This window comes from Genypterus blacodes, unplaced genomic scaffold (genome assembly GCF_046128005.1).
Source record: "Genypterus blacodes isolate CSIRO-AG114 ecotype Tasmania unplaced genomic scaffold, CSIRO-AGI_Gbla_v1 ptg000055l_1, whole genome shotgun sequence".
Lineage (NCBI taxonomy): Eukaryota > Metazoa > Chordata > Actinopteri > Ophidiiformes > Ophidiidae > Genypterus > Genypterus blacodes.
In genome coordinates, this window is record NW_027466867.1 from 3,960,877 (window position 1) to 3,979,419 (window position 18,543).

Sequence of the window (18,543 nt, forward strand, 5' to 3'; positions counted from 1 at the left end):
CAACTGTAGTGGGGCAGGCAAAGAGGTTATTTCATAGCACACACATTCTTAAGGTGCCAATAGCTTTCATAACATTAACAATAATATTACTATAAATTTAGTTTAGTGTTTGTTGACCGTCGCGGGTGACGTACGGCAAGGTGAAGAGGGAGCTGCTCTCTGACGTGCTGCCCAGCAGACGACTCGCCCAATCTGAAAGAGATGAAAACACAGATCATCACTGTGATTCTTCAGAGCTTTGCTGAAACATGTAAAGCGTTGTCAGGACGATGGGTTACTTCACTTGTGGGCAGCAGAAGCATGGTACGATGGGAGACTGCAGCCGGTGCCTCTGACTCGGAGACCTTCAAAATCTTCTTCTGCTCTTGTTGGTCGTTGAGCAATGCTCCCTGGGGAAAACATCAAACCCAGAGGCTCAAACCCTGCATGTGTAGATGTAAAGCCTGGTGTGTGAACAATGTCTGGCTCACCTGTCCAAGAATTTCAGACAGTTGTCTTTTGCGCTGTAGGTTCTGAGCTGCCAAGGTCCTGAGTGACGCTTCTTTGTTTAACTGCGAGACCCTGCAACACAGTCACAGTGACAAAGCAACATAAAAAATAAATAATAAATTAAACACCTACTTTACCTCTTAGCGGGAACATCGGGTCTCTCGGCTTTAGCTCGGCAACAATGCTGGAGTGAAATGACAGACACACAAAACGCGTCAAAGCTGATGGTGAGATATTGTGCAACATAGCCACCAGACGTCATGACTTCTAAGCATTTACCTCTGTGTCAGCGTCAGCATCTTCACACCGATGTACCGCCGCTTAGTCCCTGGGTCACCGAACCACCAACCCTGGAAAATGTGAAGAAAACAGACAGATGTCAGCAAAATGATCTGGCTTTATACTAAAGCAGAGAATTTCAAGCTCAACATGCCACATGATGTGAAATTAATTTAATGAAAATTAAGTCATTTAAATGTCATTTAATCTGATGAAAGAAATCTAACTTAACACAAGTTAATACATTCAATTAAATTAAAAAAAAAAACATTAAAAACATTTAAATACATTTAATTAAAGTTATAAATAAATAAATAAATAAAAATAAAACAATGACATAACATTTTCTCCTTTGGATTTAGACCCAAAACACACACCGTATTTACAGGCACACACTACTAGACCGTCATGGAGCAGATATGTTTATGTTGTAGAGCAGGGCATGGATCAATGGTATTATACTGACCACCATTAACTGAGCAACTCACAAACGCTACTTGAGAACCGGTTCCCATCAGGGCTGCGTTCTCTCTCCTCTGCTCTTCTCCTTAAACACCAACGCCTGCAGTCATCTGTCGGTCCAGCTCCTGAAGTTCGGGGAAGACACCACGCTTATTGGACTCATCTCTGATGGGGACGAGTTCGCCTACAGGCGGGAGATTGACCGTCTGATGAATTGGTGCAGGCAGAACAATCTGGAGATTAATGCTCTGAACACAACGGAGATGGTTGTGGATTTCTGACTCAACGCAGCCCCGCCCGCTATCATTCTGTGTGACTCCCCAGCTGACACCGTGGAGTCCTTTCGATTCCTGGGACCCATCATCTCCCAGGACCCCGAGCTCAACATCAGCTCCCACTTGCTGAAGAAGTTCAACCTGCCAAAGACAATGATGGTGCTCTTCTTCTCTTCCATCATTGAGTCCATCCTCACCTCCTCCATCACAATCTAGTTCACACACAAGTAAAATATGAATGAACTATGTACAGTAACACACTTACAGTAATGTATTAAAGAGGCATGTACTGGACTGTTACACAATTCAATGTATTTACCTCAGACTGATAACTGTTAAATGGAGAGAACATTCAGACCACTCAAGGTTTAAACAATAACTTTATAATTGTGGAGTAAACACATTTGTTAAGAACAAGTACTACAACATACAAGTACGAGGAAAATAAAATAAAATAAAAGGCTTGATATAAATTGCTGGGTATAGTTTTCTTTTTAAGAAAATAGAAATTGTGAGACTTTAGCTTACAATACATTGCTGTCAGCAGCCCCAGGGTCAGTGGTGACCTGCTGGAAAAAGGAATCCTTTGCACCAAAACCCAAGACCCTGCTGTGGCGTTTGTACGGTGGAATGCTGCAGATATCACATGAAGTGCACAAGCGGCAGCCAAACTAAGGTCAGACTCATACAGATACATAAATAAGGGGCGGGGCCTTAGAGAGGGACTGAGAACGTTGGGGAGAAACTGTAGTGTCCAGTCTGGTCCAGCAGTGAGCAGGCTGAGCATCGACTCAGTTAACGTGGTCCAGAGCAGCAGCAGCTCCTCTCCCAGCAGGAGGTACTGCTGGCCCTGCAGGGGGGCGTCGACCGTCGCGGGTGAGGTGCGGCAAGGTGAAGAGGGAGCTGCTCTCGGACGTACTGCCCAGCAGACGACTCGCCCAATCTGAAAGAAATGAAAACACAGATCATCACTGTGATTCTTCAGAGCTTTGCTAAACATGTAAAGCGTTGTCAGGACGATGGGTTACTTCACTTGTGGGCAGCAGAAGCATGGTCCGATGGAAGACTGCAGACGGTGCCTCTGACTCGGAGACCTTCAAAATCTTCTTCTGCTCTTGTTGGTCGTTGAGCAATGCTCCCTGGGGAAAACATCAAACCCAGAGGCTCAAACCCTGCATGTGAAGATGTAAAGCCTGATGTGTGAACAATGTCTGGCTGTTGATGACTCACCTGTCCAAGAATTTCAGACAGTTTTCTTTTGCGCTGTAGGTTCTGAGCTGCCAAGGTCCTGAGTGACGCTTCTTTGTTGAACTGTGACACCCTGCAACACAGTCACAGTGACTTAGCAACATAAATTAGATCTGCTGCAGGAAATGCAGTAAAGTTTGTTGACACCTACTTTACCACTTAGCGATCATCGCAGCTGGATCGGGAGCATCCATCGACTCGGGCGCCGCCTGGCCGGTGATGCTGCACGACTGCTTTGTCCGCTGAATGGCGAGCTGGGATAGGAGCTGTGCACCTCCTGTGTGCTGTGAGCAGAAGAGCTTTCAATAGATGTGAGTGATCCACACGACATGGGCTCCTCCTGTGCCAGGCTGCGCAGCTGGAAGTCATCGTCCATGGGGATGTAGGGAGCCAACATGTCCAGGTCCAAGCCTCCCATTGCCTTTGAGACACAGACAAAGATACAATGAGTGAATGAGGGATGAGGAAACCTTCCCTACATTAGATCAAGGATGTCTTTAGTACAGTAGTCTTAACCGTGACATACCTGTGTGGTGATTGGCGTCCTGGGTTGTGTATCAATGGCAAACAGCTCTCAACCAAGTCTAGTTTGAAATCTGAGCTCATGTCTGAGTCCATGGGGAAGCAGAGGTCCTGTCGGCCATAAAGGGCAGCGATGCACACGTTAACAAATTAACACGTTAACAAATCTTTTCAACAATCTAAACAAATCCGTAAACATGCTAACCTGTTAGCTGGAGAGCCCATCATGACCCTGTGGATCAGGATGCTGGGAGCCACGTCCGGGAACATGGGGTCTTTTGGCTTTAGCTCGGCAACAATGCTGGAGTGAAATGACAGACACACAAAACGCGTCAAAGCTGACGGTGAGATATTGTGCAGCTTAGCCACCAGACGTCATGACTTCTAAGCATTTACCTCTGTGTCAGCATCTTCACACCGATGTACCGCCGCTTAGTCCCTGGGTCACCGAACCACCAACCCTGGAAAATGTGAAGAAAACAGACAGATGTCAGCAAAATGATCTGGCTTTATGCTAAAGCAGAGAATTTCAAGCTCAACATGCCACATGATGTGAAATAAATGAAATGAAAATAAAGTAATTTAAATGTCATTTAATCTAATAAAAGACATTTGACTTAACACAAGTTAATACAATAAAATACAAAATACATGAAATACATGAAATATATTTAAATACATATTATTTAAGTTATAAATATATAAATAAAACAAAATATCAAATAAAACAATGAAATAAAATCGTTTGTATTCGGCTCCGTCATGGAGCAGATGTGTTTATGTTGTAGAGCAAGGGGATTCAACTACAATTTAAAGAGCGCCAGTAGAGAAAATGTCTCGGAGCAAAGGTCTGAAAAGATCATAATGTCTCACTATGTAGTGTGATATTTAAGTAGCCCGTTGTATCAACATCTGCCTGTAATCAATACCTGACTGTCAAATCAAATAAATTTAGTACGATTCAAAAACGATTTGACAATATTTATTGTCAGGTAACATAGAACATTTATGTACCAAGTTAAAGTGGAGCTGCATTTCAAAATATAATTCAGCATGTTCAAATAAAATGCTCAACTTATATAAAATAAAGGAAGCAAATGCTTGAATCTCCCATTTTCTGTTTCACACCTTGACTCAACTGATTTCACAGATAATAAATCTCAACACAAAACGAGGAAAGAATAATACCAGCAGTTCTGAGGTTCTGAGGATCCCGGTGGACTCTGCTCATATTGGGCTCTAAGACCACTTGTTTTCTACGACCTCACTTTATATTTAAGCGGCTATATTTGTTCAAAACCCTAATGTTTTGTCTCATAATGCTGTTTCACATTGGCACTTTTAATACGGAACGCCGATTCTGAACAAGTATGTCGACTACACAATTTTGGAGAGCACCATTTTGTCTCCCTTTCTCCGCCTCACTCCTATTTCTCAACTTTCTCCGGCTCAGTCGTCTGTATATATCTTTTAGTTTTAACACACGTCAGCAAAATGTTCCGACTTTATGCTCAAGCAGAGAATTACAAGCTAAAGCACAACATTTTCACTTACCTGTGTCGCTCTTTCTTTTTCTGCTTCCGTATTCAACTTGGCTCTGACTCAGCAATCACCTGTCTGCGTGGAGAGTCACACTTTTTACCGCCAAAGGGCACAAACCTGATTGGCTTGAGTAGTATCACGTGGGATGGCTTAACTCGCATGTAATTGGTCTCTGAGTTTTTCCTCGCTAAACCATTACGTAGACGTCACCTGTCTGCTTGGAGCGTCACAATTTTTCGCGCCAAAAGGCACAAACCTGATTGGCTTGATTAGTATCACGTGGGATGGCTTAACTCGCATGCAATTGGTCTCTGAGTTTTTCCTCGCGAAGCCATTACCGTAAAAACTGTAAAAGCGGCGCCGGTCATAATAGAAGAGCCCCGTCTTTTAAACCATAGCCTTGATTAGATTCAGGAAGCTTGTTACGCTGAATGTAACAACAGTAATTTGTTAAATGAAATATAAATGGTGCCTCATTTACATAGAATAAGATACATGGAATAAATCTGCAATCAAAAGGAATCACAGAGAGTTTCAGTCAAAACAAGAGACAAGTCAATACTTGCGCATGTGTGTGTGTGCCATGCTTCCTCTTTCCAGTGAGTCTATAAAGAGCATCAGCTCTGTCACATCGACCTACCTAATTATACGTTGTCAATCCATCTAATTAATTATCAGTTAGGGAACTATTGGGCAACTTGGCAAGGTATGATATAGGAATTCGCATAATAAATTGGCGGTACTATATCTGGGCAGTAAGAAGTAAAAAGCCGCAATATTTAACCGTAATATCGTTATGGAAAATAATGTAATTTTTGGAAGCAATAGTTAATTTACATTTGTAGCTGATAATCCTTACATGAGTATGTCCATCATCCTTTCTTGCTGAGACTCAAGAAACAAAGAGGGGAGTGAGTGTGAGCGTGAGCATGAGGGGGCACACAGACTCTCCACAGGAGACCTGTGTAGGCTGGTTGATTTCCCGTGCTGCCATGCTCGCAGTGTGGCCCCCGGCTCTATAACAAGGGCCAAGGAGGAGCATGGCTTGTAGATTCATTTGCAGCTTCGATGATCCACAGCAGCAGACTACAAGCAACTCTACTGCCTTGCAGTGGACCTCATGCTGCTGGGCAGTACTGACCAGCCGGCCTTGCTCTCGTTGCCTGGAGCTGGGTTACTGACCTGCAGGAGGCTCACTGTTCTCCAGGCCCTCTACTGTACCAGCAAAGCAAAGTTTTTTTCATGGCAATAGTTTGTCTCACAAAGAAAAGAAGAAGAAGAACAACAACAACAAGAATACTCTTTATTGATCCCAGTAGTTGAGTTTTCAGACATATGCATTTTATTACTACATGCAGTATACACAACACACCATGCAATCCACACACACATCTGAAATTGCACCCCCGAGCCTGTGGAGCAGGTTGGGGTTCGGTGCCTTGCTCAAGGACACCTCGGCAGTGTCACTCCGTCACAAACTGGCAACTCTTCCGCTGCCAACTCTTTGGCAAAATATATGAGTCAAGTTACCTTCTTTTGATTGGATCGGATGAAGGTTAAATCAAATTTGTCTGGTAAATGCTGTGGATCTTGGACGTTCTGTCTTGGTCTCCTCAGAATGCTGTAGTTTTCTCAGAGAGTCCAATTGCATTCAAGTCAGGTATGCTGGAGATTCAGAATTAATAACGTGGACAGATAGCCTGTCCAGAGAGTCTTCCTGCATCCAGTTTTTGCTGGGATAGGTTCGTGCTCCCCCACTGTGACTCTGAAAAGCAAAAAGAACACAGAGAAAATGAGCAGAAACAGCAGTTGGAGCCCATATTGAGTGGAAATAAATCAATGAATCAGCAAAAAAAGCTAAAATTATTAGTATAAACATTTGCAAACCTGCAGCGGTACCATCTGCAGCAGCAAGACTTCATAGCACAAAGTGAGATTCATGAATATTCAATTATGAATCAGTGATATTATGTCATCTGAAATGACATATCATCTAATGTGCATCACAAAGAGTCAAAGACAAAATGCAGGGGATTCTTATAATTGTTTATTTTAATGCAAGGCTTAAAAGGTCTAAAATAGGGGTGATATCTAGAGCATTACTTCATCCATTTATCTATACCCTTTCTACTAGTATGGAACATAAACGTGTGAATTGTTAGATAACAACAACATGCATCTCCCATCTCCCATCCCTTTGTCTTTACAAACAACAAACCAACCTTCAATGTGCTCCTTGTGCCTCTTGTGCTCCTTGTGACATTCCGCTTTCAATTCTATTTGTAAGCTTTTGCAAGGAAGAAAATAGCAAGAAGCATACACTGAAACACAAGGTTCTTTTATTAAAATGTCAATGCTTCCTTGCATGATTATTATCATTATGATTGTCATTAGAACAGCACATTCAATATTAGACATTTGGAAGAAGCACATGGTGTATTCCTCCCTACTTGGTAAAAACAGGTGATGAACTCAATCAAGGAGGACTTATATTTTACGAAGGAGATAATTGAAAATGCATTTGAATGTAAACATAATGAGTAGGGTGGCAGAGATCCTGCATGTTTTGTCAAACCTTCCACCAGAAGCCTTCTCACGTCCTCTATTTCTTTGAATGCCCTTGTGAACTGGTCGGTCTTGTTAGTCTTCTTGGTCCAATGGCCAAATAATTTTTCCGCCCCCGACAAATCCGGTCACAGTCATGCACAGTATGACCCGCACAAAGAAAACGGAGGCAAAAGCAGGCAAGAGCGCGGGTGTGACTCAGACTGTGTGCTTGCAATCAATTAGGGGCTTAATAGAATCGCAGGGTCTCTATATTTCAAGGAGACGGGGAACTTATTTCCACAACCCTGAAAGCCAGAATAAATGTTCCTCCCGATGACATTATGAAAGGACCGCGGTGGTTATGTTTGTGTTGCCATAAAATAAACAGCCATTATCCCACCAGTGTAATAATCATGTTCAACAGAAATACTCATTACAGAATGTAATTAATGAACAACCAAATCCTGCCAAGCTCCACTCTGATGGTTTCAGACTTGATTCAGACCATGTTGTTCCAGGGCGGCCGAATTTAACAGAGATAAAGGCTAATGAACTGCCAGCGGAGTTATACATTGTCCCTCTGTGTGTGTGTGTGTGTGTGTGTGTGTGTGTGTGTGTTTGTGCTTGCCATGGTGTAGTGGAGCAACTAAACCCCAGGTTCATGCTCATTCATGTCTAAAGACCATTTCAATTAAGCAAGTTGAAGCAGTCCACAGTGGAACAAATTGAAAAGCTAACTACAAATTGACATCTGTCACATTAAACACAATAGATTTGTCACATTAAACAATCACTACTTTGTGCAAAAATATATTCCTTTAACTGAGCCCAGTACTCCACTTTTATGTACAGTATGTTGTGTTTGTTTGTGTTAATTAAAAAGGCGATCAGGGACATCTTACATTGGAAATTTCAGTCAATTTCAATCATCAAAACTGGAAGTTTGACACTGATATTTGGCGAACCAAGAACAGATTATTTTATACAAAAATCTGTTGCTTCTGAATTTGTTCATTATGTAGTTTACCTTTAATCCACATATTTACGAAACCTTTCTGGATATCTGCATCTCTCACAATATTAAAAGGCCGATCTGTGTGACAGAAGTCATTGCGTGTTTTGCCAATTGGCCGACCACGAGCCTCTCCAACATGTCCACATGTCTCTCTGCCTCGGCTTCACCACAATTCTCCACCACGTCTAATGAGCAGCAGATTGAGCCTAAATACAGGCTGAGTGGCATCTGTGATCAGTCTTGTTGTCAGCAGTCAGAACAAATGAGTTTGCTTTGGCGCAATTGGGCAGGCCTTCCAACTAACACTCCTGTTTAACACAAATGAGGGTTACACACTAAAAAAACATAAAATTATCTACGAAAAGCATTGTGTTACTAACAACTCACAAGACCACCTGCATCAGTCTCTTGCAGTCTCTAGCAGTTCTTGGATGAACCATTTTCATGAGTCATTCTGAGGCTTTGCCAAAAACTTGGCAAAAAGTTATGATCTATTAATACCAATAAAATCTATTGTGTTCCGTTACATCACTTGATATAGGATAACAACTGAAATGAGCTGTTTAATTGAAAATGTGTGGAGGATTCTTATAACAATCAAGAGAGAGGTTAAGACATCAGCATCATTAGTGTAATTAATGAACATAATCTACATCAGAATGTAATTTCACAATCACTGAGGTCTCTAACCCCTCCAGCTATTCCTCTCTGAACACCGAAATTGCTCGGTGGGGTGCCAGCTGTCCCTCTGGCCACAAAAGAACTCTTGTTAAGATATCTGGGCGTAATCTTAATGACGGAGGAACATATCGCATGAAGAGGCGTGTGCAGCGTCCTTTAATACCCTGACAATTAGCAACACCTGACATGCAAATGAGGTTGTTGCGTTTCTGACTCTCCCTCAGGCCTGGATTGTGCTCAGAACACTTCATTAGCAGCAGAAACAATGAGTGATGTGAAAGAGCATCATGCACGGCGTAACAACACAGAAATCCAGTTCATCACGTTAAGCAGGCTCAACTTGAAGCTAAATTATGTATTCGTATGTATTTTTTATGTAAATATGTAATAGTATGAGGTTTTTATGAGGGTTTTTTTTATGACAGAACATGCATGCATCAGAATAAATCCACAGCTTTGCAGATTTTTAAACGAAACAGAGTGACAGCCATCTATCACTCCTCTCTGTGGGACATGTTTAAAACATGGCAGTGTGCGATGCTGACACACTTTGGAGCTGGAGTTCCACTGCCCGAGAATGAATTGTTGATGCTCTTTGCTGTCAGCTCTCTGTGGTGCCGATTCTGAACACTGCACAGTATGTGAAGGCTCAAACTTAAGGCATATGAAAAATCAAGCATTGGATCAGAGGGGAAACGACTCTCTGCATCCAGATTCTTCATCATAAGAGTTCAGAGATTTTTGGTTGAAACTTTAAATGGCTTGTTCTAGTGCTTCCATCTGGATGTGCAGTTTTAAAGAGACTGAACAGTGGGTGTGATTTAAAATATATCGACCGAATTTAGTACACATATGGTCCGTGGGTCTCTGTTTTTTTTGCATAAATAAGAAGTGGAAACAAATCCTTTTTTAAAGTGGCTAAAAACACCAAAATCTAAGCAGATTGGCGTTTGTTTGTATGAAAAATCTGGTACTTACTTATGCTTTCTTTGCATTTTACCACTAGTAAATCTTTCCGAAACCTGTTCTGTCTGCAGGCACAGTCACCTTCCTTTATAATGAAAAGGTGGATGGACGCTGTGGCACTGATTTGACTGCTCTCATTTACCTGAGCTGCAGTGCATTACTAAGATGATCTACACCGTATGAACTGAAGCGTTCCACCTCTTATTTTGTCGAATAGTTTCCACCCTGTTTTGTTTCTGCAGCGTTTCAGTTCAACTTTATCTATTTAACTTTACTGATATAGTCCCAGATCACAACACATGTTATCTCAAGGCATTTTTCTACACAGAGCATTTAAGAACCCAACATTCACCCCTGGAGCAAGGAAAGACTCCCCTTTAACTGGAAGAAACCTCTATAGGTGGGCGGCTATCTGCCTTGACCGGTTAGGTTGAGAGAGTAAGAGAGGAGAGAGAGTCAGAGAGAGCGAGGGAGGAGAGAAGGAACACAACAACAATAATAGCAATAGAAGTAGGACATCTCAACAGGACAGGCTTCCACAAGAACCTGTGAGACAAGGGGCACAATCACAGCTCTAAACACCTTCAATCGCATGGTAAACCACTACAGCATGGGACATTTCCAGTTTAACACCCCCCCTCCCCATCTTTTTTCCTCTGATGTGATCATGTGATAATTCTCCTGTAGGTGAAAATTCTAATTTTACTGCACAATGCTCTACTCTATCAGATAAGGCTGCTTGAAGGCAAAAAGGAAACATTTCGGAAGTCTGAAAAAATAAGGAGACTGGTAAGGAATTGTTACTTCACAAAAACACCTACTACATATTAAGACTTTTCAATTCTATTGCCAGGAAGTGATTTCAAAATGCGCCTAACCAGACTATGAGCCATTGTTATTTCTGTTCCAACAAAGACAGTACTAAACCCTGCACAAGCTAAGATATTGTCATTATTATGCTCCTTGGGTTCTTCCTCTTCATCAGTGTGAATTTTCATTATTTCAGTACCATCTTTAAGTTCCCATTTGTTGATGCAGAACCTTGTCAGGAAGGGAAAGCTCATTAGAAAGATTAACACCACTGGGACACAGAGAGCAGCTTTGTGGAGGCTGTAAAAAGAGCCGAAGTTGATGAACCGATTTCTATTATGAACTTGTTTCAATATGGAGGGAGGACAGGAAGACGAGGGTAGAGACTACAAGAAAGTCTGTGACTGCAGACAGCAGAAACCACTGAGGTGAAAAGGGAAAGATCTTATTCTGGGGCCATGGAAGTAGAAATTGCTTCGGTTAAAGGAGAAAAAAATGCTATTATAGTTTTGAAATTCAGGAGAACAACAGGAACACGGGAGTGCAGGGAAGAAAAGCTTTGATCACTGGGGATTACACACACACACACACACACACACACACACACACACACAAACAAGCCATTAAATTTACTCCATAACTTAGATTTTAATTAGCGTGTCTACATGCTGCATTGGTATATTGATGTAAGTATTTGCTGTGTATAGATGCTTATACTGTATGTACATGTAAATGTGTGTACTATACATGCACATAATGCACATATACATTTTGGTGCATTTGTTGGAGTATTTGTTCAGCTCATATGTTATCATTAGTCTGACAGCGCTGTAGCCCGGAGTGTAATATACAGTAAATGCGTTCTCGGTGTACTTGTGTGCTTCAGTGCTCATCTGTACCGCTTAGTTGGACTTTGGAGCTGGACCTTGAGGTTGTTGTTGTTATTGCATATTTTCCAATGTTTTATTTTTGTCAAAGTAGGAGCCTACCAGACCTCTCTCTCTCTCTCTCCCTCTCTCTATCTCTCTCTCTCTCTCTCTCTCCCTCCTGAGGTATCTGTGTGTGAGCTGGTTGGATCTCTGACCACTCGTTGCAATTTAACGGTAATAATGTCCCCATACAAGATGAAGCAGGACTGATACATCACTGCTGCCCTGTTCCAACCCATTATCAGATGCTCTCAGTATCTACTTTATTCTAATAAAATGAGTGGAATATGACCCTATCCTCACTTCCCCTCTCGCAGCCAGAGCCTCAGTAATGTAGCCAAAGCAGTATATTCTCTATTGAAACAGAACCTGGCATTTTATCCTCCTCTGGCTGCAGCATGGGCAAATTCTGGATAATCTTATTAAGAGCAGTTCAATGGGAAGAAACACAAACATTCTCTATGCAACCAGTGAATAATAGAACAAGAAGCAGCGGGAATATAAATCGAGAGAATCAAATGTGGCCTGTCACCAGCACTGGGTTGGAGGATTCAATATAATTCATAAAATTACAGCAAAAATTATGACCTATATAGTGAATCATTACTTGTGTGAACAGTGTGCAGAAAGTACTGATTAGACTGCAGTAAATTATGAACACAGGCAAAGTCTTCTCCCCCTCAGACAAACCCAACTGCAATATCATCCTCCCTGTCAGCGAACAAATTAATTTCTGCTTCCCTGCTCTCAAATGCTGCTGCTACACACTTCAGGGCTTGATTATTTTCCCTCAAAATGTGTCTCGGAGTGGCTACACTCTGAACATAATGTTAAGACGGGAATGTCACTCTGCCAATTTACTGAGACCTTGGGGAATCAGGAAACATGGCTTAAGTTGCACCTATACTTAGTTGCTGGAACTAATATAAGGCAAAGTGCAAAAAGGGGCCCATAACAGCGCCCTGGGGAACTCTACAGATCCAAACGAGACACAGGGATCTCACAATATCAAAGCCCGAAGCTGTAACCAGTGAAGGGCTGTCCCAGAGACGGTATCGCTGTAAAACAACCTTGTTACAGTTAGACAATTAGGAGTAACTAAACCAAGAATTGTTTTTGTACCACCATTTCATTTTCCTTCCAATTTGGGGCTTATTTAGTTTCGAGGCAAGTGGCAGGGTAGTGCAAGTGTTGCTCAGTATTTCACATTTGAGCTGCAAATATACTTGTTAGGATTTAGAATTGTTTCCTGTTAATTGGATGACAACAATAATCTTGTCAACAGAGGAGCTTTAACAGTTTAAAAAAAACCCCACCTAAAATCTCCCACATCGATCTTTTTCAATTCCACTGAGCCTTTTTAATTCAGTTTCTGACCTTTATGTTCGGCTGACAGCAGCATTGCTCGACTAATATTCCCTGGCACAGTCTTCCTTCATGTGGGATTCATTACTTCAGCTCCGAAATAGTGTCTACAGCCATTATTATTTCAAATCTGTGGATCCTAGGTATGCCGCCCACACATGTGTGTACGTTGTATCTTAACACTCTCTCAGAGAAGGAGAAGAAGAATGATGTCCTGGAGAATGAATCTTCCCATAGGCATGTTTGCCCTTTAATGACCCACAGTGAATCATAAATGTACCATATTATCTCCAATTTTGTTATCAACTTCATTTTAGAAAGCAGTTCTAATACATTACAACTATCCTGGTGCTTTAGTCATGAATGCCCATACACACTATGTGGCCACTGGCAGCCATATTAAAATGTATATATTCAGCAGCAGAGAACTGAAACAGATGTGTCAGCTCTTTTATACAAGGACTTTAACACCGCTCTCATCTTCTTCCATCACTCCGTCACATTCCTGTCCTACATTGGCACGTCTGTAAAAAGAAAAAAAAAAAAAAGCTCTATTGAATGATGACCAGAAAGAGGAAATTAAGTACAAGAAGAACTGACAGAAAAAGGTGAGACAAGCGCCTGAGGGGAGCAGATGTGTAAGACAATTAGGCTGACCAGAGTTTAAGCAAGCAGGCTGCAAGTGAATTTCTGAAGAGGACAGACCAATTCCCTCGAGCCCCGTTAACGGAACACTGAGTTAACATTACGTAATATGCGCCAATTAAAAATAGCACAGCAATTAAAAATAGCACAGCACCAAGATTTATTGATAAACGTTTCTGCAGTGGTGCAGTGTGGACGTTTTTTGTTTCCTTTGTCCTTCCACAGGCAACTTTCCTCATGAGCCGCCAGCTGAGTTGACAAGTAGCCGACAATGTCAGATAAAAAAAAAAAAAGACCCAACACATCTGCCAAAGAGGCTAAGCTGGAATGTTAAGTGTCCTGAGCTCTGCCTCTTTATGTGACAAGGGCATTTCAACACCTGACACAGACGAGCAAGGCTTCGGCCTAAATAGAGAGGCTGCATCACAGGCCATGCTGTGTGCTTTACCTCCAAATGCTCTTCATTTGACTCTCCGTCTCTCAAACACCCTCAGAGCGCTGCATTTTAGGCAATAGGCCAATATAGGAATAGCAGCAGCAAAAGCATCAAATCATGGCCTATATTAAACACGAAAAGTTCCAGTCGTGTTTCTTCTGATGTTGAGAATGTCACATTTATCATTCCTGCTTTTCTAGAAACACAGTTGGCGAGCCCTGACACTTATGTAGCAGGGTTGAGCTCCTCAAATCTTCCACTTGTTGCCAGTGTTGTCCAGTCAATAGCAAGGGCATGTGCCGCATCCTCCCTCCAATCAGCATTACAAGGGCCAGATTGGCTGTTGGTTGGCTGTTTGGCAGAATTTTGTATAATCCTTTCAGCAGGTGTGGAGAAGAGAATAACTGAGTTCCTTCCACGAGGCTGTGACCCTGATGAACCCCCCACTAGCATCATTTTGCACTCTGCACTCCACTATTTTACACACTATTTATGAAATTATTACCTTATTATCATATCCTGTATATATAGTTTATTCTGTATATAATAGAGTACATTTTTGCACTTCTGGTTGGATGCTAACTGCATTTCATTGGCTTGTACCTGTGCTCTGCTCAATGACAATAAAGTTGAATCTAATCTAATCTAATGGTACAATAAGAAGGATTTCAGGGTGCTGTCAAAATGTGGAGAGGCCGGCGCTGCGTTCAAAGGCTCAAACCCGTTGATAAAAAAAGTTACAATTCATGCCTGAGGTTTTAATGTTTGGCGAGTGAAATATAGTGGTTCAGTTCTGCTTTAAAGTGTTTTTACTGAGCAGCAGGATCCTGGTCGGCTCACAATAGCAGTTCCTCTACTTCCCTTGAGGAAAATGTGTGTGATTGGTTGCTGTCATTGACCCGTGTGTGTGTGTGTGTTAAAGTTCCTTTAGTTTTTAGTCTATTTTTTTTGCATTCACAGTGTTTCCAGTGTGACAGGGTGTTATTTAATGGAAAACACAAACTAACATGGCCAGAACCGACTGAAAAAAAGCATAAATACTCCTGTGAGACTGTTTCAGGTGCTCCGAGTCGTACTAAAGGACTCTAACTACCAGGGAAGGCAACACAGAAAACAACAGATGAAGGGAAACACACACACACACACACACACACACCAGGCCCCGCTGAGGCAGACGTCCGTCACACATTTCACACGTTAGCAACTACTGAGTGATGTCACAAGAAGCTGCGACCCATCAGCAGCTGGAGGCACGAGTCACCGCAGCTTGTTGCTATGACAATCTGATGCAGTTGCAGTTCATCTAACGGCATTACAGTCAAACACCGCATGTCAACAGACTTACTGGGAATGAATGTCAGTTCGTACAGCATTGACATTTTGTGTTTAAGCTCTGAACTTGTCGGTCCCTGTGGAAAAAACACTTCAAAGCTCAGCATGCTGGGTAGACGATACAATTTGGTCAGGATCGATCTGCCAACAAAGTGGATGTTCTGATGCCTAGGACCAGTTTGAGAACGTGTTACTCACACTGTTGTCCAAGTATACTGAGAAATTAATGAAAACTGTGTGTGTATTCTGCATTTATAGCATTTTGATCGATCGATGGAGTCAGGAAAACTAGACATCACAGACATTTTTCTCAGAGTGGAAGATTGCATATCAAGAGTGCATATCAATAATAGTGTTGCATCCAAAAACTGAGAAATTCTCTTGCCGATCCTTCGGATGACTAATGCCCAGCTGTAACGCCAATACTTAGTGAGCAGCAAGAGCTCCACAAGCAGTATGCAGCAGCAGAACAACCTGACACACCATAGTGACAATGTTTCATCCTGCTAAATGGACTAAGATTAATTGTTTATTAATGACTAAACCTAGTAAACAGTTTAACATGCTTTCCATCATGTGTGCAGCAGAGGCACAAGGCTCCCAACCGTCACTGACTGTCAAGCAAATCCCTGGATGCCGATGGCAGGTGCAATAAATGGAATAGTGTGATTACTAACACTTTGCTCTTTGTCTAATGAGTGATAGAGTCTCGCTGCAGCTGTGGTTAAAGAGGGATGACTTGTCCCTGTAAGCAGCTACAGAAGGATCGTCTGCTGTGTGCAAGCTATGCAGCTGTATAAGCATGTAAAGCAAGGTAATTCACCTGCTGATAATGGTGTGAGCCTTCCCTTCCCAGACACTTTGGACCGCAGTGGGGATTAATTGCTCGAGTAAAATCTTCTATGTGGGTGAGACGCCTGATACGCCATTTCCAGAGAAATACAACCTACACCCGACTCTCCGCCCGACTGATGTGAGCGGCGGCAGTGACGGCGACAACTCACACTGAGGCTTTTTAAAAAGGATGTAGGCATGTAGAGCTTTTAATTGACCACCAAGGCAATCTCATCCCTGCAGGGAAGAAATTGAGTTTCTTGTGGATAACAGACACACGCAGAGCCCCTTTGTGTTTGTTAGCAACCTGAGCGTATGTATGCAAAGGCGAGATACTATGCCGCTGAAGGCCGAGCGCTGTATGTGCACAGCAGGAGAACCCACTCCTTCTACTTCCTGTGTATCCGCAGGCCGCCAGGTTTTGACTCTATTACTGAAAGACTTTCATCCGTCCATTTTCCATACGTGGTTCTTCTGTCTGGGGTCACGGGGGGCGGGAGTGTAATAACTTGCTCTGTTTTCATTATTATCTGGGTTGTACATTTCCTCTCCTGCCTCCTACAGAATCAGCCTTAACATTACCCAACCTATATATTAACTGTCCTTTTACTCTCTTAACGATGATAAATATACAGGAATGCGAGAAATGTCATCGCACGTCATTAATATCACATTACTGAGGGTCTTACATGGATACCTGCATTTTTATCCACCCACTGCTCTGCAGACTGGAGACCTTTAAAACGTTTTTATAAGCATAGAGACGGCAAGCGGACCGGGTTGAAATAGGTTCAGGAATTGAGATGGAAAGCTGAGACATTATCGTCAACACGCCACACAATCGCTACGATTGCGAGACAGACTTTTGAGAGTGAGGGGCAAGAATACACCGGACATACCACAATGCCTTGGAAATACCGATCTTAACCATAATTGTAAGCATCAACCTGTTATTTCAGGCGGGGACTGACTTGTCTCCTGCAAAACAACATGAAAATGCTGTTTGGTAACCCTTTGTTATTCCAGCAGTGAGAGGAGAGAAAAAGCAACCAGACAATTTATTCTACTGCATTTCTTCTTCAAAGCTAAACGGAATTTAAGTCGCAATGCTAAATCTTTTCAAGCATTAATTAATTCGTAAGACATCAATTTATTTCAAAGTCTGAGCCAGCAGGCAGACCACATCAAAAGCCAACAGGGGGTCTCTATTGGCTGTATCCATATAGCAACATGGGAATCCCACTGGTTTACTGCTGTACAATCATCTTAGCTACAATAAAACACACTCTCCTGTTTCTAATGGCTGAATACTATTAGGTAGAAAGAGTATTTATTCCAATATCTTTACCTATCACATAGATTTATCTCATATTTCTATGCTTCCATGGTTTAATAATAGTGAAAACATTGGGAAAAGTCATATGGGGTAACAGAATTTTGAGAAGCTGATGCAAAAGCACACACACACACCCACCCACCCACATACACACAGACGGTGAATATAAAAATACTGACGGAGTTGATGGGCTTTGGCACATGGTAACAGAGGAAGAGGAGGAGGAGGAGGAGGAAGGTATGCAGAGTTTGAGGCTCTGGTAGTTGCAGCTGATGCCTGAGCTGATGGCTGATCAAAGGCAGCAGACTGGCGAACAAAGAATTGGTGAAGTCAGGGACGGTTGGCAGGCAGGTAACAGGTAAACAAGCAGGGTAGTGGGGAAAACTCACAGGATACCAACATTCTGACTGAGTGTCGCCATGACAAATGCACGACAGGCGTGACAATCTGACAAACACAGGCTGATGCGATGAGATGCAGCTGCAAGGCAATCAGGACAACCCGGAGCAGCAGTGGCCGAGGAAATCTGAGGGTAGCGTTCAAAATAGAGAGTCCTTTTTCGTTACAGCTAGGATCGGGTGGGGTTTATGTGAGAGAGAGTGAGAAGTGATGTTTTTGCTGGTGTGTTGCAGCCTGCATGCATCATCCAGAGCAAGGAAGGGAACTCCATGGAGAGGGAGAATGCTGGAGCTTATAATTCTTTGTGCCGTGTGGGTAATATCTGATTGCCCCCAGTTCATGCACAGTGGAGTTCCTTGTTCCCTCTGCTGGACTGATTGATTTGCAGTGGCGGTGGCTTTGCACAGGGTCCAGGTTCGACTTTGCACACA

The 18,543-nt window shown here is 42.5% G+C and overlaps 1 protein-coding gene across 2 annotated transcripts; it reads right to left on the reverse strand.

Annotated features, from left to right (window-relative positions):
- Positions 1 to 1,758: 1,758 nt before the first annotated feature.
- On the reverse strand, positions 1,759 to 4,902 carry LOC143002097 (hypoxia-inducible factor 1-alpha-like). Of its 2 annotated transcripts, none has more exons than XR_012963752.1 (8): positions 4,830 to 4,902; positions 3,672 to 3,736; positions 3,481 to 3,576; positions 3,280 to 3,386; positions 2,905 to 3,174; positions 2,736 to 2,826; positions 2,534 to 2,644; positions 1,759 to 2,448 (listed from the first exon to the last, which is right to left on the reverse strand). XR_012963752.1 is itself a non-coding variant. In XM_076152043.1 (8 exons), exons 5-8 carry the CDS (start codon positions 2,945 to 2,947, stop codon positions 2,297 to 2,299), a joined length of 387 nt encoding a protein of 128 aa, XP_076008158.1. In that variant the 5' UTR covers positions 2,948 to 3,174; positions 3,280 to 3,386; positions 3,481 to 3,576; positions 3,672 to 3,736; positions 4,830 to 4,902; the 3' UTR covers positions 1,759 to 2,296. The 2 variants fall into 2 exon arrangements, 1 of the variants encoding a protein (XP_076008158.1); XM_076152043.1 differs by having other exon boundaries at positions 2,539 to 2,644; positions 2,910 to 3,174.
- Between the last annotated feature and the right edge of the window lie 13,641 nt (positions 4,903 to 18,543).

Excerpts from the sequence above, each read along its gene's own strand:
- LOC143002097 (XM_076152043.1), bottom strand. The coding sequence starts at position 2,947 with ATGGATGCTCCCGATCCAGCTGCGATGATCGCTAAGTG. Across the intron at positions 2,827-2,909 it reads GCTGCGATGATCGCTAAGTG|GGTGTCACAGTTCAACAAAG; the intron begins GTAAAGTAGGTG and ends ACTGTGTTGCAG. Across the intron at positions 2,449-2,538 it reads CATGCTTCTGCTGCCCACAA|ATTGGGCGAGTCGTCTGCTG; the intron begins GTGAAGTAACCC and ends CATTTCTTTCAG.